The sequence below is a fragment of the Nicotiana tabacum genome, chromosome 14 (genome assembly GCF_000715075.1).
Source record: "Nicotiana tabacum cultivar K326 chromosome 14, ASM71507v2, whole genome shotgun sequence".
In the NCBI taxonomy this organism is placed as follows: domain Eukaryota; kingdom Viridiplantae; phylum Streptophyta; class Magnoliopsida; order Solanales; family Solanaceae; genus Nicotiana; species Nicotiana tabacum.
Genome location: NC_134093.1, coordinates 33731980 through 33758506, shown reverse-complemented (window position 1 = coordinate 33758506; position 26527 = coordinate 33731980). Strand labels below are relative to the sequence as shown.

The window sequence follows — 26527 nt, the reverse complement described above, 5'->3', positions numbered from 1 at the left end:
TCATTACAATCAACACAAATTATAAGAATCAATCCCATATAAAAATACTAAATTTTCCAAAAAAATTCAAAATTATCTAAAAAATCGCCATTAGGGCCCACATCTCGGTATCCGATGAAAGTTACGAAATATGAACGCCCATTCAACCACTAGTCCAACCATACCAAAATTACTAAATTCCGACATCAACTCGACCCTCAAATCTTCAATTAAAGTTTTTGAAACTTTCTACCATTTTCAACCCAATCTTTACCCATTTGAACTCAATAATATTTCCACAAACCTTATTGGTACGTGTATGTATAAATAATACTCTTACACCCAAGAATCATACTCCCAACTATCCATCTTTACCCAAAAATGGCATTCTCAAGACCCACCCTTAGGGTTCATGCAATATCCCATTATAATTTCAAATAAAACTCATAAACATGCTACCCATACTCCAATATGACATATATATGAAGCTCAAGTGAAGGGATTACCTCTTGATGGAAGAATCTCACTTTTCCTCTTTTTGGTGTTCTTGAAGATTCAACACATTTTCTATGGATTTGATCCATAAAAATATTAGTGTTATCACTAAATGATGTTATATAATTATCCCTGTGCCAAACAACTTACCTTGAAGTGTATCCATGGCGGAAGAGCTCCTCCTTCTCTCTAGAAATCAATTCTAAGTTGAAGAACTAATATTTTCTCTCTCTAAACCCCTTGTTTCAGCCCGTTTAAAATATCCCTTGAAGCTGCGTAGCCTCATGCGTAGGCTGCGCACAAAGGCTATGCAAGGTAGACTTCTATCCCCCTTCAGTTGGAAGCTGCTGGATTTGCCTACGGAATGATGCGTAGGCTACGCTGCTATGCTGCATAGGCTACGCAAGGCTCGCGTAGCTGTTCTGCCACCCCTTAGTAAAAAGGTCAGAACTTCTTATAGGATTCTCCAAAATGACAAACAGTTTGAATTATTAGACACTAGACACATAGACCTTTCGTTTGATAGGTCATACACCATATAACGCTTCATATCTTGAGAGTTATGCTCGTTTGAATTTAGGTCTTGTGCGAACTCACTTGAAACTTTACCCCATCGTATAATTTCCAACTTGACTTAGCCTTGGGGCTCTTCTTAGACCACACATCACTTATAATATGTCTTCTACACTTATTATCATATCCAATTGATATCCATCATATTAATAGTCCTCGTCTGCACACAAAATAATATAATTAATACACATCAACTTTTTAATTTCGCCAAAATGCGCTGAATTATTCTACGGACTTCCAACTCTAATTCCGGGCATACGCCTAAGTCCAAACTCCGAAATCACCATACGAAACTATTAGAATAATCAAAACTCTATTCCGGGGTTGTTTTCTCAAAAGTCAACTCTCCGGTCTAACTCTTTTCTTTTAAGCTTCTTAAATAAAAATTGTTCTTCCAATTTGATCGTGAATCATCCGAAAATCAAACTTGACCACCCTCACAATTTATAATACACATTTAAAGTTGCTCGAGACCTTAAGCCACCGAACGGAACGTAAATTCTTAAAACGACAAGTCGGGTCGTTACAATAGTAGTTTGACGTTTCGAGTCCTTTTTCAGTCCGCTAGTAATCTATATAGTATTCAGCGACGGAGCTAGGATTTGAACCAAATGGGTCCGAGATTATAATCCTTTTAAGTTATTGGGTTCTAAATTAATAATTTATACAAATTCATTGAATTTCTTAATACAAATACAAAATTTGAACAAAAACTATTGGGTTCGATCGAACCCGCAACTAACACTGTGACTCCGCCCCTGATAGTATTCGTCATCGAATAAGGGCTAATTCTCTTTTTCTAAGATACTATTTCTGGTGAGAATGAAGAAATTAGGTCCAATTCCCTCGTATTTGTTGGAGAAATAATTAATAATTTTTTTACCTGCAGCAAAAGAGAGGAAACAAAGGGGAATCAAGTTAACTTGGTTTACTAGTTAGTCTCAATTCCTCGTTTTACTCTCGTGGATCTCCGGGTCAAGTCTAGGCTAGGTTAAATTGAAATATATAGTTATATATGGGTTGATGGACCAATAATGAGGTGAATTTGTGAAGTTCAAAGAGAAGAAAATATAAGGAAAAGAAAAGAAGATGAAAAAAGAAGATTTGAGTAAAAATTAAAAGAGAAGCAAATTTGAAAGTTGTAACACCTAACTGAAAAGATGAAGAAAGCCAATATAAGGTACAAGTATATATTCAAAGAGAAAAAGTACAAGTACTCTCAGACTTGTCCTAGATTTGTAATTGCAAATGTACTTTGCAAGTGTAATGGTGGTTTGTATCAATGGTCATAGCAACAAAGGTTTTTTGGTTATGGGAAATATTTTTCACAAAGACAAAGTTTCTTTTCATGTTTTCACACACTCCAAAATGTAAAACTAAATTTTTCTATAATGTCATACTCAGAGTGATAATAGGTTCATCCGGAAAAAAATTCGAACGACAAAAAGACCTAAAAAATACAGGTGTACAATTGAAAATTCAAAAATAGTCCAGGTATATTTAGATATTTTTACTATTATAATCTTCAACTATGTTAATTAATTGTATCAAAATTTAATTTAATATATTTAATTCTAATATAAATTACTATAAGATTTGATACAAACAAGATATTTTTCGGTAAAAGCTTACCTGCACGGATGTTTACAACTAACTTAATTAACAAATGGCACATGTCATTTTATTTAACTAGAACTATTAGTACTTAATCACAATTAATTATCACGTGTCTTGCACAGGATCTTATTTAATTAATACTCTAGAAAAATACTTAATAGTCGTGCTATTCTACATTATCTTCTAGACTGTAATTCGAGTAGATTGACGCTTTTTGTGCCATGACTAACCACGTCCCAAAGGCCATAACTGGTCATATTAAGTACTAACTATCATTAAAGTTTTCTAACTATCATTTATAGCATAAACACTTTAACCTTAATAAAAATATACTTGCCACTGTATATTTTTTATTTTTCATTCTGGTTTTAAGTTATTTACACTTTCATAAATTTCTTCAATTTTAAGTGAAATATTAGATTAGTTCCCGAGGTGAAAATCATGTCCCAAGCATGTTTGACTTGCGTAATGAAAAATATTGAGGTTAAATAGTAATTTGGAAATTCCAATGTCCTCTTTTTGGAAATTCTTTTGTCGTTAATGTTTCAAACTATATATTGGTTTTAAATTAACAATATAACATTTGAAAAATGTAATTGTAAGTGACATGAAATTGTACCTCCCCTTACAAAGAAAGGAAGGTGCAACTAGGAGATCATTTGCAGTACAGGTTTCGATCAGCACATCTTTAAATGAATGTCCTCTCCTTTACTCACTTAAGACTTCAAAAGAAAGAACATGACCTGGTTTTAAATGAGGTTTATAATGAAATACACCAAAGTTTTTTCAGATAACCAAGTAAAGACTAATACCACTACTCATATATGTTGGGTAAACACTAATCATACAGCTATGATAAAAAATAAAAATTGTAGTTCGGTCCTTTCCGGACCCCGTACATAGCGGTAACTTAATGCAATAAGGTAAAAGCTTAAAATAAGCCATAAAGCTAGAAGAAGAAGAACCAAGAAATGAAATAAAAGAAAGACGAGCTGACGCTAATCTTAAAAACTTTGTAATTTTACATTATTGACTTTACACATCTTTTATTTTTTTTTATTCATTAATATAAGATTTTAATGGGTGAAAATCATCGACACCCTTGTTTTAAAATTCAATTTCTCTCTTCAATTTCGAACAATTATCTTTCTTCTCCCTTTATCCTACACAATATCTATTTTGTCCTTGTCATTTTCAATTCACTCCTCTATGTAATGCTATTTTTATTTTATTTTATATGATATTTCTTATAATTTTGTTTTAAAAATAGGTATTTTAAAAAATCAATTAATTAAGAAATAAGGGGAAGAATAATATAATACTCCTAGAGTCCTAGAGTCCTAGTAGAGATGGGAGTTTGATTTTTAAATTAAAATGGTGTAAACATTTAAAACTGCTCTCGCTTATTTGGCTTCCTTGCTCCACCTCTTCTTTTTTTCCCCTTCGCCCCTTTCATCGGTTACGTGAATTCTGCACTCAAGTATGCCGAGTTCGTCCAATGGAATTCTAGGGTTTCAATGATCAGCATTGCCATTTCCCCCCTCATTTATCCATTCTTTTGCATTTTCAAACTGAATTTCCCCGAATTTGCTCTACATTTCGCTCAATTCTCATCGTTTACCCACCGAATCCGCTCTATCGAAATTCTAACTGATCGCCGAAGGTGAGGTCTGGTAATGTCGCTATGCTATCCATTTCTTCAATTAATTTTATTTTTCTGAAAAGAAAATTTTATTTTTAATTCTATTATAAGCGTTTTATGATGGATTCATCGAAGTATAACTCATCAATTGTTTCGTCAATTTAACAATTTATGTCTGACTTTCAGTAGTGGCATTGTGCCAAATGTGCAGTTCATGATCAATGTACTTGACATACCAGTTTTGTGGGAACACTCACTGATATTTATTTAGTTTTTTTCATTCACGTATTGCTACATATCAGGACATGCATTATGGATTTCCTTTATAAAATACCACATTTTTTGTTGGATAACTGAAACTTTTCATCATTGGTATATTTTTTTTTTGTTGAGAATGGATTCTTGATAATTTAATATGGGAGTACTGTTCATACAAGATTATATAAGATTAGAAATGATCACATCCGCGAGAAGGTTCAAGTAGCACACATCACGGTAAAACAAGAGAAGGTCACTTGACAGGATTTGGTCATGTCCTGCGTCGACCTCCAGATGCACCAGTCCATCGGTGTGAAACCATGATGAGTGAAGGTGTTAAAAGAAGATGAGGTAGACTTAAAATTATGTGGAAGGAGGTTATATCGAAGGGCCTACAACTTCTGGGGATCCGCACTGACTTGGAAAAAGATAGGGTATAATGGAAGCAAAATATCTATATTGGTGATACATATTAGTTGAGGATATGTTTTAGACATTAGCAATTTTGCTGTAGGTTTTATGCTTTCTAGGAGTGGTTTAACCTTTCAGAGATTTATACATTTATGAGATATACAGAACTTCTAGTACTTTTCTTTGTACTTGCATAATATTGACATGAGATAATTTTTAATGGAGTAACGTGGTCAGCGAGGATTCATATAGCTTACCCCAGTTTGTTTGGGCTGAGGCATAGTTGCAGTAACATTAGTAGTAGTTGTTGCTGGAAGTTCTAATTTTGCCTGACATTAGTTTTTCCAGAGTATTACTTAGGGTAGGGTTCCCATAGGTTGATATCCAACATAACATGGTCTAACTATGACGAATCCTCCAAATACTCGACAGAGCGAAATGGATACAGAGAATTTTATAACCTATTTCAACTAATTTGGGATTGACTAAGTTGTTGATTAACAGATTGATTGAATCCGGGCAACTTCCTCAATTTATTTTACTTTTATGCGTGACACTCTTATCATAGGTTTTACACTCATAAACAGATATCCTATTACATGTAATGCACTTAACAAAGCACTTGTAACATCTTCTTAACGAAAGGGTCCACTACACGAGTCTATTGGTCGAGGTTACTTCTACATTCTTAGGAAAATTTTGATTTTCATAATCCAGAAGTTAGCTTGTTATAATGGCCTTACCACACCTGACGACTTCTTTTTGTTACCCATTTCCTTCTTGTCTTACATTTCCGTGATGTTACAACTTTAAGGCTAGCGTTCTTTAAGAATAGGGGGTTGATCATAGTTTATCTTTTTTCGAGTGATGATGCAGCAAAACTGCATCTTTTTTGGGACAGAAATTGTTCTGATTATTAAATCACATAATATTATTAATAATTCAACTTTGAATCATATGAGATCAAAGAAACTTTGGTGTGTCTATACAACACTAAAAATATCTAATATTAATAATTACTAGAGTCTCGAAAGGTAATCATATCTCAGTGCTTGAGATAGAAAGGAATATAATGTATATTTTAAAACTTCGTAGACTACCAAAAAGGGAGCAAAATCTTTTTTCAGTTAATCGTAGGAGAGAGGGAGAAAAGGAAAGAAGGAAGAAAACATGCAATTTAGGGATTGGCATAATAGGGGTTTATTTGAAAGATGGATAATAGACAAAGATTACAGGATAAAGAAAGAAAGAATTGTTTATTAATGTCCCTTACACCTTGATAATAAAATATGTAGTTCGCCTTGGTTCTAATTCTACTAAATATATTTATACATTTGTAATTTTATTAATATATAATTGATTTTTCATACATGTATATTACTTAAAAAACTATCTATTCGATTGCAATTTTTTTTCATTTTTTCATAGACAGAGTTCCATCTTAGAATCGGTGCTATATGTAAAAGTAGTTTTTTGAATGGTAAGACAAAATTAATTAAAAGAAGTATCATATGTCTTTACTATTTTTTACTTATAACATTTTCTGCCATTTATTTTCTGAATATTATCCGCTCATGGCGCGGGTATGTATACTAGTGGAACTATTAATGATGAAAGAAAGGGACTTGTAAGTTGTAAGGCTAGGAGTGCTTACTGCAGCCATGAGGTGGAAGTCCATTTGAAGTTTTATTATGCTCTTTATTCTGCATGTCGTATTTTTTGTCCTTCCTTTGCGTCAAGAATTATAGGTTGTTCACTTAGTACATAACTTAATCGAACATAGTTTTCTAGCATAAAATTCCTCAAATTTACTGGAAAGTTATCTTTTTGAATTGCAGATTCTCAAAGCTTGATGGTATGTCCTCTTGGAAGTGGGAGAATGAAAGCCTTGGCAAGGCTTCTTGTAGCTGGAAATATCCAACAGGCAGCTTCAGGTGAATAATACAACTCAATTTAGATGGTTTATGTGCTTATATGTGCATTTAATAGTGCCCTATCATGTTCGCAATAGATCTTGACCTGGTCCAGTGTACTCCTTGTTGTCTTATATCCTTCTATTTGCTTTTCCCACTAAATCTTTTTTTCTTTTGTTTGTTGAGATTATTTCCTCTGTTTCTCACTGCCTTCTTTCCTTGGCAGATGAAGCAGGCCGCCTTAAATTTGCTGCTCAGTACATTCAAAGAGAATTGAGAGAGGCAGATGAAGTAAATTTGATTGATGAAGAAGGTACTTATGTTCTCTAGTTTTTGCACCTCTGGTCCAGATACTTGATGGGGAAGATGAGAAAAAGTTCATGGTGATCTTGGCTTGATTTACTCACTTAATTGATAAAGATCTACTTTTTTATCTAGATTCACAATTTAATTCTTAGGTAAATACTAGTTTAAGAAATCTCGGTGCAGCAAGCTTTGAAGTTTCAGGTGTATCATTCGGTTTACCATTTAACTCATCTACTGTTTGCTCTTATTCTTCAAGTACATTGACATGCTCTTTTTGCAGATATGCACGTTTTTGGTTTGAGGCCACTTACTGATCCTTTGCATTTGGTAAGGTCCAAAAAGTGCACCTGTTAGTTCTGGAATAAGATCATCGTACTTGTTGATATCATTGTAAAATTTTATTGCTAGACAAGTTCTCATCCCATAATTGCTTCACATTTGTGCACACAGTTTAGAAGAGAGTACGACTTTTTTTGTCTATGTCAGTATTAAAAAAACATGAAAAATAGAATGATAACGATATAAATGCAGTACCATACATGTTTTCTTTAACCTCGGATATAGCTAAATAAGCTTTATCTGCAGGGCTGTGCGTGGACTGCCATATGTTTTAAGGCAGAAATTGGGTCACAAGTGGCTGTACCGCTACTTATAACACTCAGCTTTGACTTTTGTCTGAATGTGTCTGAGGAGAAACTGCTGGAGAAACCACATCCTTCAGCATCTACTCTGATAAATTACCCATCTTATGTGGAATAAAAAATCAGAGAATCTAGGAGGAACTTCTGTTTCATGTTTTGCTTGAAAAAGGTAGTAAGGGAAAAAAACAACTGCGCTTGCTCTGTTGATAAAATGTATCGATCAACTAAAGTAGAAAGGGCTGGTTTTGCAGGGTTATGCTACTTTGGCAAGTGATTACCCTAGGACTTGATGTGATGATATTCGTGGGAATAGTAGAACAAATGAGACCTTTGGACTTTGATATCTTGATTGAGTTTAAACATATGAAGAGATATTAGTTACTGTATTATAACAACAACACCAACAACAAACTCAGTGAAATCCTACAAGTGGGGTCTAGGGAGGTTAATGTGTACGTTGACTTACCCTTACCTTGTGAAGGTAGAGAGGCGGGTTCCGATAGACCCTCAGCTCAAGTGTTACTGTATTATAGAATTTTAAATTTAGAAATTGAAGATAGTATTTTAAAACTATGAAGTTACGAATAAATTGAAGATATTCTTTTGGCTGCTGCGGTGCTGCCATTAGAAGAAATTACACCTTTATATTAAGGGGAGGGACAATGGTATATGTTAATATGAAGTTATAATAGCAACTGTACAAGGGAGACAAAATTCTTATTCAGTCAATCAATTAGATTTCAATCCCAAAACAATTCGGGTTGACAATATGAATCCTCCATAACCATTCTGTTCTATTTGAGTCCACAATACAAAATTTATGGTCCTTCTCAAAATTTACATTTATCCTTACATGGATGTTGAAGTCTCTAACTAGAATAAAAAGGATTTTGGTAAGCACTTAGTTTAATTTTGACAACAACTACGCCTGATTCCTACTTCCAGTATAGTATATATAGATCCTTTGTGTCCATTGTCTTCTACTCTTAACTAATCCACCTTTTGAGAAAGTCATTTCTAACAATTCTCATCCATGTGTTTATTAAGTCTACCTTATTCAATTTTAGCGCCTTCAGTCATCATAATGGATTAGAAAAGTTAAATTATTTTGGTTTTTATTTAGTCATCGTAAGCACTTGGTTTTTATTTCGGTTTTAGAAACCAAATTGTTTTGTTTTGTTGTTGGAGAACAGTTAGTGTGTTAGGATTTGAAAGAATTGGTTTTGTGTTTTTTGGAGGAACTAGTGTTGTGTTTGTCTTTTGAATTTCTTATTAAAGCTATAAATCATGTTTGAGGCTTTCCTACGGATGAGATTAATTCATTAGAACCTACTAAATATCTTTCTGTTTTTTCTTTTCGCTATGTGTGTGTATATGACACACGCACAGAGATATAGTACATATATGTTGAAAAAAGTTTGTTTTAAGAAAAAGCAAAGATCATGAAGAAGTTGGGGGAGTTTGTTACGACCCGAAATTCTCACCTTCGGGACCGTGATGGCGCCTAACATTTCACTTGTTAGGCAAGCCAACGTTAGAATATAACTAACCATTTTAACAAAATTTTAAATTTATTTAATAACAAGGAAACAATGCGGATATAAAGTCTGAAATAAAGTGAGTATTCCATAATAATCGCGATATCTAAATACCATCCCAGAACTGGAGTCACAAGTGCACGAGCTTCTGGAATAATACAAATAAAGGTCTGAATAAAATTCATGTTGTTTGAAATATAATACACAACTGAGATAAGATAGAAGGGGACTTCAGAACTACGAACGATGTGCAGTTATACCTCAAGTCTCCACTGGTAGCTGTATCCGGGAAAATCTACAGTACGCCGCTGGGACCAACTCCGAAATCTGCACAAGAAGTGCAGAGTGTAGTATCAGTACAACTGACCCCATGTACTTGTAAGTGGCGAGCCTAACCTCGACGAAGTAGTGACGAGGCTAAGGCAGGTCACTTACATTAACATGTACGCAATAATAATAATTTTCAACAGTTGAAGCCAACTCGGCAGTCATAACCAATTATTATTTCAATCAGTTTTCGTTGCGGCGTGCAACCCGATCCCACAATATATTCACATTCAATTCTGTTGCGGCGTGCAACTCGATCCTCCAATATATTCATTTCAATTAATTCTGTTGCGGCGTGCAACCCGTTCCTCCAATATATTCATTTCAATCAATTCTGTTGCGGCGTGCAACCCGCCCCAACAATATAATTCCTCAATAAATTTTCGTTGCAGCGTGCAACCAGCTCCAACAATATAAACTTTAAATAAATCTGTTGCGGCGCGCAATCCGATTCCCCAATGCAAACTTTAAACAACTCTGTTGCGGCGTGCAACCCGATCCCCCAATATATTTATTTTCATTTCCGTTGCGGCGTGCAACCCGATCCCCCCCATATATTTTAACAACTCTTAAATGTAATAAAAATACTCCAATAAATACCACGTTCAATGAGAAACTATTAAGCATCAAGGCATACAATAATTATAATTCATTTATGAAACAAACAATGACAAGTTGCAATTAATTGTGGAAATCAGGGAGAAAATAGGCAGTATAATATTTTATATGCTAAATGTCAAGTAGCAATTGAGACACATAAATCAAATAAGCATGTGACAATTATTACAGGAATTCAAGAATTAATATTTGACAAGGAATAGGAGAGAAAAAATTATTGTAACAATTAATTCGTGTCTTAAAACAATTTAAGATGTTTAAATAATTAAGCAAAGAATTAAATTGACAAAGTATAGGCACTCGTCGCCTTGCCTATACATCGTTGCACATGAAATTCACATAGCAAATTGTATTCCTCAAGTCAAGGTTAACCACGACACTTACCTCGCTTTGCAACCAAGTTCAAGAATCCAATAAACCTTTGCCTCGCGAATTCGTGTCCGAAATCCTCAAATCTAGTCATAAACAATTCAATATACTCAATACAAATCGTAGGAATTAATTCCATATGAATTTACTAATTTTTCTGATTTAAATCCGAAATTCATCTCAAAAAATTGACAGTGGGGCCCACGTTTCGAATCCGGAAAAACTTACGAAATCTGAACACCCATTCCGATACGAGTCCAACCATACAAAAATTATCAAATTCCGATATCAAATGAACCTTCAAATCTTAAATTTTCATTTTTGGAAAGTTTTACAAAAATTTCAATTTCTTCCATCTAAAGCAGAAATAAATGATTAATATAGACGTGGATTTATGAAATATAATCACTTTTGGTTATAGAACACTTACCCAATTCAAAATCGTGAAAAATCGCTTTGGAATCGCCTAAATCCGAGACTCAAAACTCAAAAATGAGTAAAAATGGCTAACTCCCGATTTTTATGTGTTCTGTCCAGCATTTCCGCTTCTGCAGAAATTTGACCGCTTCTGCGATTTCCGCATCTGCGGTCTAAAATCAGCAGGTGCGATTACACTCGAAGGCCAAAATTTCAGATTTTTCCTTAAGTCCAAATTTTGATCCGTTAACTATCCGGAATCCACCTGAGGACCCCGGGACTTCAACCAAATATACCAACAAGTTCTAAAACAGCATACGAACTTAGTCGAGACCTCAAATCACATCAAATATCGCTAAAATTACAATTCACACCTCGATTCGAACTTTTGAGTTTCAAACTTTTCAATTTATAAATCTTGTGCCGAAACATGTTAAATGAATCCAGAATGACTTCAAATTTGGCACACAAGTCATAAATGACATAACGAAGCTATTCCAATTTCCAGAATCGGATTCCGGCCCCGATATCAAAAAGTCAAATTCGTGGTCAAACTTTGGAAATCTTTACCCAAAATTTCTAGTTTCCGTTAAATGGCCATAACTTGAGTTAGAGACCTCCAAATTAGATTCCGGGAATACGTCCAAGTCCCAAATCACGAGACGGACCTACCGGAACTGTCAAAATACTGATCCGGGTCTGTTTGCTAAAAATGTTGACCAAAGTCAACTTAATTGAGTTTTAAGGCTATATTTCACATTTTAATCAATTTTTCATATAAAAAATTTTCGAAAAATTATACAGACTGTACATGCAAGTCGAGGAATGATAAATAGTACTTTTCGAGGTTTTAGAACACAGAATTAATTATTAAATTTAAAGATGACCTTTTGGGTCATCACAAAGGTGATGATTGAAAAGCCAGAATGTGACGAAACACACACTTGTCAACACTGTGATACTTTTTTGTTCTACCCAACAAGTGGGTTCCACATCGTTTTGTTTGCTCAAAACATGATTGTTTAGGACATCAGATTTTGTTCAAATGGATCCTTGATGATGATGCTAGTAAAAAGTTGTCTCTAGACATTGTTACTAGACGAGAATATCATTAATTTCCAAACACTATTTTTGAATTACCAACAGTCTAATTTTCAAAATTTATGATACTCCTTTTACAGTAAAACCTAACGGTTCCTCCGCAAGTTTCATCCACGGAGGGTGAATCAGGGCCTAGGGTCAGGCCGAATGGTGTAGTCAATGGACAACATGTGAATATTCCTGTACTAACCCTTGTTGCTCGCGAGGGGCGGAGGAGACTAGGTTAGCCGCAAGATAGTTATCGGTTCAAGAACGTAAGGTGTCCTTGCTTTTTCAGGGTAAGACGGGGTAGAGAAAATGCCTCGAGCCAATGTTCGTGTACGCTACGGCGACGGGTTGGTTTTGATGTCGAAATATTCAAAATAGTAGTTGAAAACTATAAAAAATGAAGTAGTTCGTTAAAATGTTGTTGCATCAAATTTAAAATAATAGAGTTGTAATAGTTTATATTAGTTTGAATTGTTGGAAGGAAAAAGTTTTCCATTTCTGGAAATAGGAGAACCTTTTTTTAGGCAGAGTGAAAGTAGGCCAGTCTGCCCCCAGGGCCTAGCTCAAGTGGCAAAGAGTGGTGGATTTGTGTCTTAGGTCACAGGTTCAAGCCCCCACACCATGCAAAGCAAAGCCTGGTATTTAAGTGGAGAAGGGTAGAGGGACGGACCCATTATCCACCGAGTTTCGATGGCTGCGGTTGGTCCAAAGGATCGGCCCCAGACGGATTTCTCGATCATTAAAAAAAAAAAAGTAGGCCAATCTTCTTACTCAAAAAAATAAAAATAAAAGTAGCCGAATCTTATTGGAATGGAAAGTGTGCACGACAACTCTCTCATAGCCCTTAACTTTGTTGCTTGTCCTCATAATGGCAGTATTTGGTTTAATTTTGGTCTCCTTCCGAACGTATTCTGTAAGTTTAGCGGCAAAGAGTTTACTCTCAACTCGTACAAGGACATATGGTTGACATCTGTTAGGAATTTTCTCCTAATAGTAGATTTAACACGGATAAAAAAGAATATTTGACATATATAACCAGGTGATGATAACCTCATAAAGACTTACATGATTGCTTGCATGATGATCATTCCTAATGCACTGCATTTGTAGTCTCGTGTATGTGGAGTATTTGATTCTTGAATATTTGTTTTTAAGGTATGCTGCAATGCTTGTAAGAAGCCAATAAAGGCCAGCCAATACGTTGCCCACGCAGGTTTTTTCTGTTTTTAATAATTTAAAACATCATGTGTTCTAGTGTTGCTATAGTCATACATCAATTGCTCTGCATAGTTTTATTTCTGCATTTTAATAGATGCTTTTTCTTTCTGTTTACATTTGCATGGACTTATCATAGTTGGAAATAGCAGCATACATGATATACTATAGGATACTAGTCACACAATCATTACCTCCCTCAAGGATTTCTTCTCTAAGACAGCGCAAATGTCTATCTTTTAAAGTAACTCCAAAATGCTATTCTTAGCGCCACAATTACAATGTAATGGATTTTTTGGGATTCTTCATTTCTTTTATAGATCATATTCTCCTTTCATTGTATGTCGAGGTCTGGAGCCGTTGGAGACCCTTACTTAGCCAATCTGGGACAAGTATATTCTCAAAAAGCTTGTGTGACCAACCGTATTGAGTTCTTTCTCCATCTCATCTAGAAGTTTCAAACTGTCTGAGAGGATACTTTTATTTGTTTAATTATTACTGTAACACTATCTCCAACAGTCCGACTTTCGTGCTTGGTTCCCTCTCTGGCGTCCCTTGTTTGCTCTTGGATTGGACTAAGCAGCAATCCTTACTGTGGAAGCAGACCTTGTCATTCTTCTCCTTCCGTGCAAGTGGATAAGTACACTAGGGCTGGATTACTCTTTTATCATGTATGTGGATTACTTGGTCGATTACCTGATTGCACTAGTCTCATAGCCATCTCTTTCCATGAGAGGGGAATGCTTGGGACCTGGATCAAGTGAGGTGCATCAAAGACCAGGAAGGCAAGATATTGGTGGAAGAGGGAGTGGAGTACCCAGAAGTTATAAACCCCTTTAGAGACTCTTCAAAATTAATTTTGTGCAAATGAGTGCTCTTAACTAATTACATATTTTTAATGTTTCTACCATATCTTGTCTGGAATTTTGTTCTAAATCCTAAATGATTTATAGTGACTGTTCACAATGACAAAAAAGAATGTCTCATCGTTGAAGCACATGCTAGCTCGATTTTAAAAAGAGGGGGGAAGCATGATGATAACTGGGATATCCTAATTTGTCGACGTGATATAGAGAGTCAACATGAAATTAGTTTTTTTTTTATGATAATGATGGTCTTCAGGCCAGCTTGCACGCACCTCAATTATTCCATCAGGCACCTGCTATATCCCACCAGCACATGTATCGGGTAACTATGTCCATTAAGGATTAGGCAGATGAGAAGAAATCACCTGGTATTTTGTCTTTAGTGGGATTTTAATCCTGGCCTCTAGGTTTGCACCCACTCCATTGATCACTTGGCTACACCCCTGGATACATTAACATGTAAAGTTAATTTACTGGACGAGAAACCAAATGCCGTCATTGATAAGCAATAAGGTAGGGGTAAGGTCAGCGTACACTCTACCCTCTCCAGATAAAGAACTATGCTCTCTGTTAAGTGACAGTAGTTAATCCTTATTACCCTGTCCCTTTTAACTAGTTGCACAAGGTGGACTGTGTCCATCTCTCCTTACCATCTCAATCTTTTCTAGTTTTAACATAAATGTGTTCTGCTAGATTTTATCTTAAAACTCTTGCTGATGTGTTGATTTTCTATTTGACCTTTCAAGCTTGACAAAAACCATCTTGACAGTTGCCTGTGTTTTGAGAATAAATGTCACATTGTCCTTCCCTAGTAGATCAGTAAAAAATGTGGAAGACCTCTAGGCTTAGAGGTGTACCCTAAATAAACAGTGCCAAATTTATAATGAGGATTGCCAACCCTAAGTAACTTGTGATTGAGTCGTAGTAGTAGCTTCTCTCCAATGCTTCTCCTTGAATTCTTTGATATATAAACAGTATCTTTTTATTCTCCTCGTGTACTAATCAACCTCGTTCTTTGGGTGGTTGATGTACGCAGAAAGACCCTTAAATTTCCGAGTAGGCTGAGTCTTTGCACAATCCATATTAACTCTCCAAAGTTAAAAAAGATAATATCACCATGGCTGAGTTATGTCTTAACTTAGTCTGGAAAGTGATGACCAGCCTTAAACCAACTGTGTCTTTTGCCTTCTCTATCCTCCAATTTTTAAATGAATATCTTTCATTATGTTTAATGTGTACAGTTTTATCTTTTCAGAGCTTTGTAAGTCATTATACTCCACAGAAGATATTGTTTTGGAGGTCAATGGTGGTGCAGCACACAAGAAACGTCCAAGGAAAGAGAGAAAAAAGTCACTAACTGCATCTTCTAGTATCCTTTACCTATATGAGCATTGTCTTTTGTTGTCTCATGCTCTTGAAGAAAAGTTCATGAGATCATCGCTGCAGTTTTCTGTAAGCTTAGATCTGATGGCATACTTAAAGTTGATGTTATGGTGTATAACTTCTCTTTTGCTGGTTAATAATGATTTGCTATCTTTAATTTCCTATAGACCAACCTAGATCAGTCAGAAAGCAAGCCAAACTTGAATTGTTAGAAAATGATTTTGCTGCATTGCCATGCTGTTCAGAGGAGCATCTTTCAACTGTTTCCTTTCCTGAAGATAAAAGTATCATCCTCCTTCTGCTCATGTTCTTTGTTCTCCTTATGATCCTTGTAGTCATGTTCCTTATTTTACTGACGATTCATAGGATTTAGCTTAGTTGTATTCTCGTTGGTTTTTTACTTTCAACTTGACGCTTCTTTGGTACTGTTATTATGTTCCTCACTTTGTTCGATTAATTAAAATGCGCATTTTTAGTGGAAAGTTTATACTCCCTCTATTTAATTTTATATGCCACTTTTTTTCTTTTTAGTTTGTTCCAAAATAAGCTTTAACTTCCCATTTTACAGTTAATGACATGATCTTATAGCTATGGAAATATTGTGGAATCCTTTAAGACCACAAGTTCCAATGGTACTATTGATATGTGTAAGAAGTCTTTCTTTCTCTCTTTCATAACTCCGTAACTTGTCAAACACCGTCATATAAAGTGAAACTGAGGAAGAAGTTCTTTTTCAATGCTAGGACAAAGTGTTCCTTTTTTAATGCTACAATGTAGGTGGGAGAGGGTTGTGAAACTTTAATTCTAGGAGCTTCTATTTCTTAGGAGGTGCTTCACCAAATGAAAATGATTATGCAGTTACCTGTGTGTCCCTCTATATTGCCTTACTCTGTTCCCTTGCAGTCCAAGGAGCTTGATATTTAGTAATTTTGCAAATTTCCTGGTTCATTTCCCTACAACTGCAGGAATTTCATCACACTTAAACGTGACCACCGTGAGAAGTTGTTCCATGGTTAGTCCTGGACTTGTAGATTGCTCAGAAGGTGCAATCTCACACCAGGAAAAACATTCCAAGATGTATGCACTTATCCCTTGGTGTAGGCAATCTCATGCATTTTCTTCTCCATCTTTCTGAATGCATAATTCCAACTGTCTTTTGATGTTTAGTTATTACAATTATTTGGAATCAAACGGTTGTTAAAATTGGAGCATATTGTGTGTTGTCTCTTGACAGGAAAACCATTAAACCTATTGATGATGCCCCATACCTGAAGCAAATGCAATATTATTTTTTCATTTTAAAGATTGAGATATATGCTTGCTTTATAGGGTAGTTCAGGTCGTTTTAATTTACCAGTTGATTAGTTCCTAAATTATAAAGACGTGCACCGGGAAAAGTCATATACAGGTCAAATTAAGTGGGTAATTTCTTTGAATTTTGTTGGGATATATTTCATAAATTAATGGCATTTTTCTTCATTTTGTAGTTTTGGTGCAGCAAATACTTTTACTAAGAGTTGGTCGGCAAATTCGGGAGAGGGTATTCCCTGTAAGGACAGATTTATATTTCTTCATATATTTACTTTCTATATAGTTGGAATGAAGATATTTGTTACTTCCATTTTTTGGCGTTAGCAAAGGTAAAAAATCTGAGATCCGCTTCTATTCAACACTCACACTTCTGTTTGTTGTACCAGGATATATCTTGTTAGGCTTTACTCCGTACATATTGTGTGGAAATGTCTTATTCAAAATTTTATTATCGAACTTTTTGAGTGGTAAACAAGAGATTTCCTGTAATAAATTCGGTGTTTTCTTTGGGTGCCTTATTCTTGGGGTGAAGGGTTGCAAAAGACAGATTTACCTCCTGAAGGCGGTTCACATAGTTAGCTAGCACATGGGAAAACTCTCTATACTCTTTTAGGAGAAAATAGAGGGCATTCGTGTTGGGGTCTGTTCTCATTGTTTAAAGTGGCTCATCTGTAGCTTATATTTTGAAGTTTCAGGTGAAGAGCATCAAGAAAGGTCAAGTGCAGGCAGTGACAATACTGGCAGTCCTGCTATCGCAGTTAAAATTCCCACTCAAGTCCAAAAATTTCGTTCGAGGGCTGAAGGTAGTATTCACATTTTTCCTTCAGTTGCTCATAGCGACCCCAGATTTTCCATATTAGAAAGACAAAGTCCTAAACTTCTGTAGTCAAAAGAATTTCCAAAGTCACTTTTTTTAATGCTCATGGTGATTTCTTCTTTGAGTAATTTTCTACAGTGTCTTTTTTCTTAACTTCTAATGCTAATGTTTACATGGTACTGCTTGTATGCTGTTGACCTCCAGATGTTCCACATCCACTTGCAACTAAGATGTATTATTCTCAAAGACAACATCGTCTCAAATCAGCTCTCAGCTATCTGTATCATGAGGGATCATGTAATGACAGTGGCAGCGAGTTTGCCTGTCCAAAAGTATTAAAAAATAATGTTATGCCAGCTGACATATTGTATCATAGCAATAACTCCCATATACAAATTGATTACCAGCAGGAGAAGGTTTGACCTCTTTCTTTTTACTTTCGGAAGAGGTAGTTATATTTGCTTCATCCTCGGGCCGTCCTGGCTAATTTCTATTTCAGATAATTACCATTCATCAAATTCATGCATCAAAATTTGTTGTAAATGGAAAAAGTGGCAAATTACTAAGATTACTTCCTTCCTATGTTTTATAGAGATCTTTTAGTCATGTCGGAGCTTTATATGCCAATAGAAATTAAAGGGAAATTCGAATAATTTTTATTTCCATTTTTTTCTTATTTTTTATTGGATTGAGATGACCTCACATGGTCACTAAGGCTTCATATAGCCAACACGAACTTATTTGGGATTGAGGCATAGAAGTAGTTATTACTAGAGTTTACTTCCTATAGAAAATCCTGTAACATTGATAGAATATGAATGAAAACACACTGCTTATCATGAGAAACTAGTGCCTATAATTGCATTTCATATTCTAGTGCTTCTTTTCTCCTTCAGTGTTAAAAAGTTGCTAAGTTCTTAAGCTAGTTAAAGCCCAAGTGGAGCTTCTCCTTGCTTAGTTGGTGCTTTAGTGCTTTTGCATGCTCCTAATTGCCAGTGGGTTGTGAGTTTATCAGGGCAGCATTAGACAAATATATATATGGCAATATGATGTATTAGTTTTTAACAAAGAGTTATGAATGAATTATTTAGTGACTAGGTATATGGAATTAGAATTTAGTGTAAAAAAGAAACTAGTCACTAAAAACATAAGCCGGTAATCTTTACATCTAGATGATAAATTTAAAATGTGTCGTGAACTTGATCTGCATGATTTCTATTTCATATATTTTACTTAGTTGTTGTTTTTACAATTAACTCAAAATAACAACAACATGCCTAGTGTAATCCCACAAGTGGGACAATTAACTCAAAAGTAATAATTACTTGACCAGCCTTTTGCAGAAATGTAGGGTAAGGATGCGTACAATAGGCCCTTGTGGTCCAGCCCTTCCCCGGACCCCGCGCATAGCGGGAGCTTAGTGCACCGGACCCCGGACCCCGCGCATAGCGGGAGCTTAGTGCACCGGACTGCCCTTTTTTTTCAAATAATTATTTACTTTTGTAGTTATTTTTTTCTTGCATTCTTATTTCCTTATTTTCTGTTCATCAGTGTTTTTCTTACTCAAACACAAGCAAACTTTAGTTCTTTTTTGTGCTTTTCGCCTTTAAGAACTGTGATCTCCATTTGAGATCGCAATGACAAATGAACTTATCTTCATTTAGCATGCAACCAATAGTTTTTCATTGCAAGTGCTCCTTCAATGAGCAAAGACTATGTCACCTCTTGATCTTTAGATGTCAGATTGTCTGCTAATTATTTCCTGGGGATGCAACAAGGAGGAAAACTGTAGAGTACTTAATCCACAAAAAAAGAGAGGAAAACTATGGAATCTCATTACCAAACTGGCTGTAAATATGTAGTTACCAAAAGCAAACGGGCCAGAAGGTAGTGTTGTCTTTTGCAGCGTGTTCTTGTCTTTTTCTCGTGGGTTTCCTGAAGTATAATAAATCCATCCTCAGTTCTTTCTTCATCAATTAGGGTGTGAACCCTTCATTGAGCCTGTTGAAAATGGTTACAGTTAAATCTTCTACTAATAGCTTTTCCGGGTTCTTTTAATTGCGGTGATGGTTGTTTTATCCTGATAACAAATTTTTGTCTTTGTCAATTCCAGGATGTAAAACATTTATACTGCTTCTGATCCAGTTGACCTGATCCTTGCTCTATCCCCTAGACCTAAAACCTTAATTCAATTCTATTTCCTAGTAGCTTGGCGTTTCAGGATGTTTGAGGTTGTTGTCGTTGCTCATCTTATGGGTGCGACGTCCTTTTTTCTTCCCTTTTCTGGTGTAGAATTTGTGGTTGAGTTGGGACTACACAGTTGCAGAGATTCTTCTTCCATAGCCGAGATAATTTGTGCTGAAATCAGATACTGATTAAATCACTTTGGTGAGGATATTCCCATACCCTTTGAAAATGTTGGTGTCAGTTACCTGGTTAGTACTTGAATGAGGCTTCCGTTCTTTTTCTTTTCAGTATGGTGAAGTTTGAAAGCTTAAATCACAAGAATGCTTTAGTGAATTTGAAACTTTCAAACGTAAATAAAGGACTAATACATTTTCTTGAAGGAATCAAATTTCTTTAAATCCTGTATGCACGTAAAGGATTTAAATAAACGTTTCAATTCCTTAACTATTTGGATTGAAAAGGATCAACATCTTTTCTTAACCTATCGGATTCTTTTTCTTTTTTCTTTTAGCTCTTCCATATTTAAAATCTTTAATTTTTTGGTTTTATGATCTTCCATGTGTAAAGTCTTCCTTTTTTCCGGTGTATATGTGGGTAAAACGCCTCAACCCTACATTTCTGGTGCTTGGCTGAATAATGACGGATATCTTTTTGAGATGTTACTGATCTTTGTATTCCTATAGCGGATTCATATAGCTCAGTAGTTTGGGATTATGGTGTAGTTGATTTGAATTGATTGATATTGGTATTTCTATCTGACCCAACTAGATGGTTATTGAAGCATAGTTGATTTATATTGATCTTGATCATTTTTCTGGCGGCAAATGCTAATGTTGGCTTGTGGGACAGGCACATGATCATGCCCTTCCGCTGGTCCAAAAGCCTAATGTACTTCAAATGGTTGATTCTGGAGGATATCCGCCACCTATGAACATCGCATCCCAGTTTCCTGTGATTAATGTACTAACAATCACCTCCATTGCCGTGACGAACAGCAACTATAATTCGAATTCTAATTCATTTGCAGGCCACTCAGGTATTGGTCTATCCAGGCCTGTTTGTACTCTCTTTGATGGATGCTATATTCATATCCAGGTCTGTTTATTCAATAATTAGGTTTCAAAGATAACCAAGATAATAGAGTTTCTATTCCATCCACGATATACCTCTTAAATTACGTGAAAAAGCGAAAAGTGGTGTTGCGGTTGAAGAGGAATATTGTTATGCAGTCGTAACTAGGTTGCTTGGTTAGATAACGAAGTTTGGCATTTATCTCTGAGATCTTAAAATTCTCTTGTATTCCTTCTGGAATTGTACTCTCTAGTATGGACACCATGCTATTTATTGCGGCTATCTGAAATGACTAGAGAGAAATGTATGGCCTCTATTTTGGGTTCACTAACAAATACCATGTTTCTGTAGGCAAGCAGCTACAACCTAAGCAGCAGGCTGAGGGAAATTCCGCAGTTGTACAGAATTATTAAGGGAACTTTGTAAGGTAGGATACATCCACTGACTGACTGTGCTAAATGGTAGGACTATTCCATCCTAAGCTTCTCCACTAGATTCGAGAGTTGACTCCCTTATGGAAGACAGTACAGTAATTCTTCCTTTGATTTAGAATCTGGTACATGAAGGTTCCTTCCTTCTCTGACTCACAAAGCTAACTGCCAATTGTACATAATCTTCCATACACAACATCCTTGAGAATGCAGACCCTAACCGCTAATGATAATCACTTTTGTTAATGTCCATAGTCTTGGAAAATCCTGGGAAGTATCATGATATCTCTTATAATTGCCTTGATATTTCATTATTGTTTTGGCTTTATTTAGATGTTCTTCTATCTATGATAATTTGGAAAAAGAAAATACTAACTCACTGATAGGGACTTTTTGGTTGACACTATTGACAAGTTTGGTCTTTATGTTCCTAAGTAATCAATAAGTGGCAGCCTATGAGTGCACCAATTTGGAATCCAGCTGCTAGGAATACTCATATTTTGTATTACTGTTATCGGATGTTTGGTGGTAAGTGGCTTTGTGCTGCTAGTCAAAAACAAAAGTTTGTTCTAGTGGAAGATTGCATTATTTGCTCTGTTTATAAAGCAAACAGGAGTTTCAAATACTAGTTGTTATGATAATGAAAGATATAGATGGGTTCATGCCCCCGAAGGTCCATTTCCAGGAATTGCGTTTGTAGCGGTGGTGAAAAAGATGTGAAACAGAAAAACGTGTATTTAGAATAATGTCACTGGGTTTTGTACAAAATCTAGTCCTCTACACTCCTAAAAACAGATCATTTTTCTATTTGAAATTTGTGATCTCTAGAGTGGTGGCATCTTTTTTGACACGGTCAAATTAAGTGAGCTTTGATCAACACTTTATTATTATTATTATTATTATTATTATTATAAGGTGTACTACAATCTACAGGAATATCAATAATTAATTTTATAAAATGAATTAGTTAGTCCAAGTTGGCTCTGAAAATTGATTGAATTAAGTCTGATAATGTCGCAGAAAATTAAATTGGAGGGTGCACACATCAATATGTTTCAGATTCCTCAAGATAAAGACACTACGATCCTTTACTTGCTAAGGCCTAGGAGTAGATATTTGTATGGTTTCCTCTACACTACTGCCCATAGATATTTTAATTTTAAGTAGATAATATTGAAAGCGCAAAGATATTATGGTAATGGGGTAATCAATACCCATTTGACAATTTTTATATCTCACATGGAGGCATACCAAAAGTTAAATTATATACGCATGATGAGAATTGAGAACGACCAAACAAGTAGAGACCTTAGGATAAGTCAGAATCCGTAACTATATCTATCTGCAGTTTATTAGATCTAATTACAATATTTGTTTGATCATTATTACTAAATTTTATATACTTACTCTTTTCTTTATTTTTTGGTTTCTCATTTAGTGTCTGATACTCGTGTTCGGGCTGCAATTTGTGCTGTGTAAAGAGTAAAGCGCGCGTACATGTCATTCTTCACCTAGCCAACAAAAATCAACAGCCATTAATGCTGGTATGGCCCTTACAATTACCCCTAATTTCGTATCTGAAATGAACAGACAAAAGTTATAAATGGATAGTACAGTATGAGTATATAGCAAAACCACATATACACACAAACTCCTAGTGTCTATTACTCCATCCGTTTCAAATTAGACGAGGTAATTTATTTTTTAATTTGTTTCAAAATAAATGATACATTTCTAAATTTAAAAATAATTTAACTTTAAACTCTTCATTTTACCTATAATAAAAAGTTTTTATAACCACACAAATGTCATGGCCCCACAAAGCTTTTGCCCCTTAAACTTTTAAGATCACAAGTTACAAAAGTCGTCTTTTTTTTTTTTAAACTCCGAGTCGAACCAAACTATCTCATATAAATTGATTATTTAGTGGTTTGTCCAAATAAAAGTTTGGTAAAGGAATAAGGCAAAGATTGGAGTAGGAATTGTTCGAGACACGTCGTGCCAACTATAAATTTGATGGGTTTGGCTAAAAAGAAAAATACTCCTATAAAATACTTCAACCTGAAAAAGAATGAAGTGCAGAATCTAATGCCAATGACATAGTTATGATATCATCATCCACTTGAAAAGTGAAAATTCCAGCAATCCCTTTTTGGAGAATCTCTTTTTAACTCACTTTACGTTTCTTGTTTTACTTTTTTGGAGATTGTAGAGGTGGAAAGATCCATCTCTTTTCTGATTAAAAAAGAAATGCTTTCCTTTATTCAGTTGAAGCGCACTTCACTTTCCTCACGTTTTTAATTCTTTTTAAATTTTTTTAACCTTGGAGTATCATAATAAGACAATGATAATCGATATTTAATTGTTGAAAGAGGTTCTGTTTTGTTTGCATATGTTCTCCTGAATTCAAAGACTTTAGACATCAAATTACCACTCTCAACATATTATAGTGAAGTTAAATATGTTTTCCTTTTAACTTTACATTCACCGGGTTAGGCCACTATCGTATGGTAATAATTTTTTTATTATATTTAAGATGAGATCCAACCAAGAGGTCGTGAGCTCGAGTCACTCCAAGAACAAGGTGGGGAGTTCTTGGAGGAAGGAAGCCGAGGGTCTATCGGAAACAGCCTCTTTATCCCAGGGTAGGAGTAAGGTCTGCGTACACACTATCCTCCTCAGACTCCACTAGTAAAATTATATTGGGTTGTTATTATCGTTGTTGTTGTATATTTAGTGGCCAGGTACTTTCCCTTAAACAGTTAGTGCTAGGTTTCTTTTTTTCCTCTTAGTTTAACAATGGGAAACTACCTGTTATGTCTTATTTATAAGTAGTTCATTACTAAAATTTACAAATTTATAAAATATTACTAATATTAGCCAATTAGTTATTTATAGCAAAAAATATCAAATTTTTATTTTCTTTTGAGTGAGTGTTATTAGAATAGATTGGGTACATTTTAAGGAGCTTGAATCTCAGTTTTGGGATAATTTGGTAAAATTTTGAGGTGGTTTGAATTAAAAATTCAAAGTAAAAACCGAACATGAAAAAAAATGATATGTGTATTACACTGTGTATCACATATAAATCATATTTGTATGAATTGTGTATCACATGTATACCTGTGTGTTACATACATGTGTGATACATGTTTGATATATGTGTCGCAGGAGCATTTGTTGAACTCGGTTTAATTACGAATTTTGATACAAATCCAGTTCAAATCACCTCCAATCTTCCTCAAATTTTGTATGTTGACTTATCTATATGTTTTCAATGAATTTCACTTATATCCATTGAAAAAATTTCTTTTTTGCTTAGATTTTTGGACTCCACTGAGTTTGTTATTGTTGTTGTTGTTGCTACCAGAGCTTATCTTATCTTGCAAGATCAATAGGACTGATGAGGTCAGATGAAGATCTCGGTCAATAATTGCAGTAATGGTATTATTACAGTTGTTTACCCAAAAAATCAGATATAGTTGAATTTATAAGTGGTTCTAAGGATATGCGATATAGCTTGACATAAATCGTACGTAGAAGTGGAAATATTTAGATCCTTCGCTACAGAAATGAGATATAAATTGTTGAACTAGAAGAGTGAGTATGCTGAGTAAAACAAGCTTAAGAGATTTATTCTTCAATAAATAGAAGTAGTCTTTTCTTATAATGTGTCAACCTGCTTGTGCTTACAAGGATTCCCCCTTTATAGTAGAGGGATCTTGCTTTATTTATAATAAACAATATATAGTGAAAAACCCATGATGAATTATCTCTTCCTCGATTCTTGCCAAGATTCTCTCCCCTAGTGCGATTGCAACGGCTCTTGTCTACGAGCTCGATACTGGCTCGAGATCGGTATTGGGTCGAGCCCTCGGCCTTGAGTTCGAGTTCGATATTCAGGGTGAGTGTCAATCGGTCTGTGCACCTCCGACAACCTTCTTTTTGCCTTGCGGTTCGATTTGGTCATGGGCTTGATAATGATACCGAACTGATTCCTCGATCGGTCTTGGAGTTTGAGGCTTGTTTGTACTATCCTCGGAACTCTCTCGAGCTCTCACTTCGATCGCTTACCGTTTGAACTCGATCAAACGTACGGAGACCGAAATCTATTTCGACCGTATACAGATAGTCCCCTCGTTTCTCAGGAAGAATGTGGTGAGAAACAATATGATTTTCGACGACCCGATCGGATTGTAAGCTGACGTTTTTACTGGGCTCGATTGTGACGTATGTGATAGCTGTCTTGTCGATTTAGTCTTTCAAGGTATTTAATGCACGTCAGACGGTGGTCGGCCACCGCTGATACTGAACCGCCATGGCATAAACCTATAAATAGCCCTTCCATTTATCATTTACTACTTTTACATCTTCAGTCTCCCAAATTTTCTTACTATTTCTGCCTCTATTTTGCCGCTTGTAGAGCCACCTTCATCAGCGTTTGGCACCATCAACCTTTTATCTTTCTTTGCTTTTCTTTCTCTTACATCAATGGAAAAAACTTTAAAAACCGTACCTCAGAAGGAGAAAGCTTCCTCTTCACGGCTGTCCTGCGACAAGGCGTCGGTGGAGCCGCCTCCCCATGAGTATGTTCCTGGCCCGTGTACTCTGAAGATCGATTTTAAGGTTGAAAATCCTTCGTCGGTTCTGGGTCGATGTGAGCATGTGTCGATATATATGTGCTCGATAATAGAAGGCCATCTCGAGGTTGTGAGGAAAGACTGCAATTGGGGTCCCGAGGTTGTGTTGCAAATTTTCTCTCCCGAAGAGAGCGTCATCACTCATGTGGAGGGGTTTTTAAGTGTTTATACTTACCCCTTCACGTTGGGTCCCATCGACCCAGTGATCATTGATTTTTGCAAAAGATATCAGGTCACCCTCGGTCAAATTCATCCTTCTCTATGGCGCATAGTAACCTTACTTCGCTTCTTCCCCAACAAGGTCGGGGGATGGATTTCACCCTAAATCACCTCATACGATTGTATCAGCCTTAAATCTTTCGAGGACTAATCAGGCTTCATCGTCGGGCATCGAAATCTTTAATGTCGAGCAT

The 26527-nt window shown here is 35.5% G+C and overlaps 1 protein-coding gene across 7 annotated transcripts; it reads left to right on the top strand.

Moving 5' to 3' along the window:
- The first annotated feature begins 4021 nt into the window (after positions 1-4021).
- LOC107774642 (uncharacterized) lies at positions 4022-23029 on the top strand. Of its 7 annotated transcripts, XM_075229477.1 has the most exons (14): positions 4022-4337; positions 6814-6909; positions 7115-7201; positions 7475-7521; positions 13349-13406; positions 15530-15643; positions 15825-15941; positions 16623-16734; positions 17145-17206; positions 17658-17771; positions 17990-18201; positions 20822-21008; positions 21395-21470; positions 22913-23029. In XM_075229477.1, the coding sequence occupies exons 2-13, from the start codon at positions 6828-6830 to the stop codon at positions 21454-21456; spliced, it is 1254 nt and encodes a 417-aa protein (XP_075085578.1). In that variant the 5' UTR covers positions 4022-4337; positions 6814-6827; the 3' UTR covers positions 21457-21470; positions 22913-23029. The 7 variants fall into 7 exon arrangements, 6 of the variants coding, with proteins under 6 accessions (XP_075085578.1, XP_016449732.2, XP_016449729.2 ...); XR_012698607.1 differs by lacking the exons at positions 21395-21470; positions 22913-23029 and adding an exon at positions 19899-20220 and having other exon boundaries at positions 20822-20959; XM_016594246.2 differs by lacking the exon at positions 22913-23029 and having other exon boundaries at positions 17664-17771; positions 21395-21717.
- Positions 23030-26527: the final 3498 nt, after the last annotated feature.

What these genes read in the sequence shown, in the direction of transcription:
- LOC107774642 (XM_016594244.2), top strand. Translation starts at nt 6,828, where the DNA reads ATGGTATGTCCTCTTGGAAGTGGGAGAATGAAAGCCTTGGCAAGGCTT. An exon ending in AAATTTGATTGATGAAGAAG is followed by an intron (nt 7,202 to 7,474) that starts GTACTTATGTTC and finishes CTCTTTTTGCAG; the next exon opens with ATATGCACGTTTTTGGTTTG. An exon ending in TTACTGATCCTTTGCATTTG is followed by an intron (nt 7,522 to 13,348) that starts GTAAGGTCCAAA and finishes TTTGTTTTTAAG; the next exon opens with GTATGCTGCAATGCTTGTAA.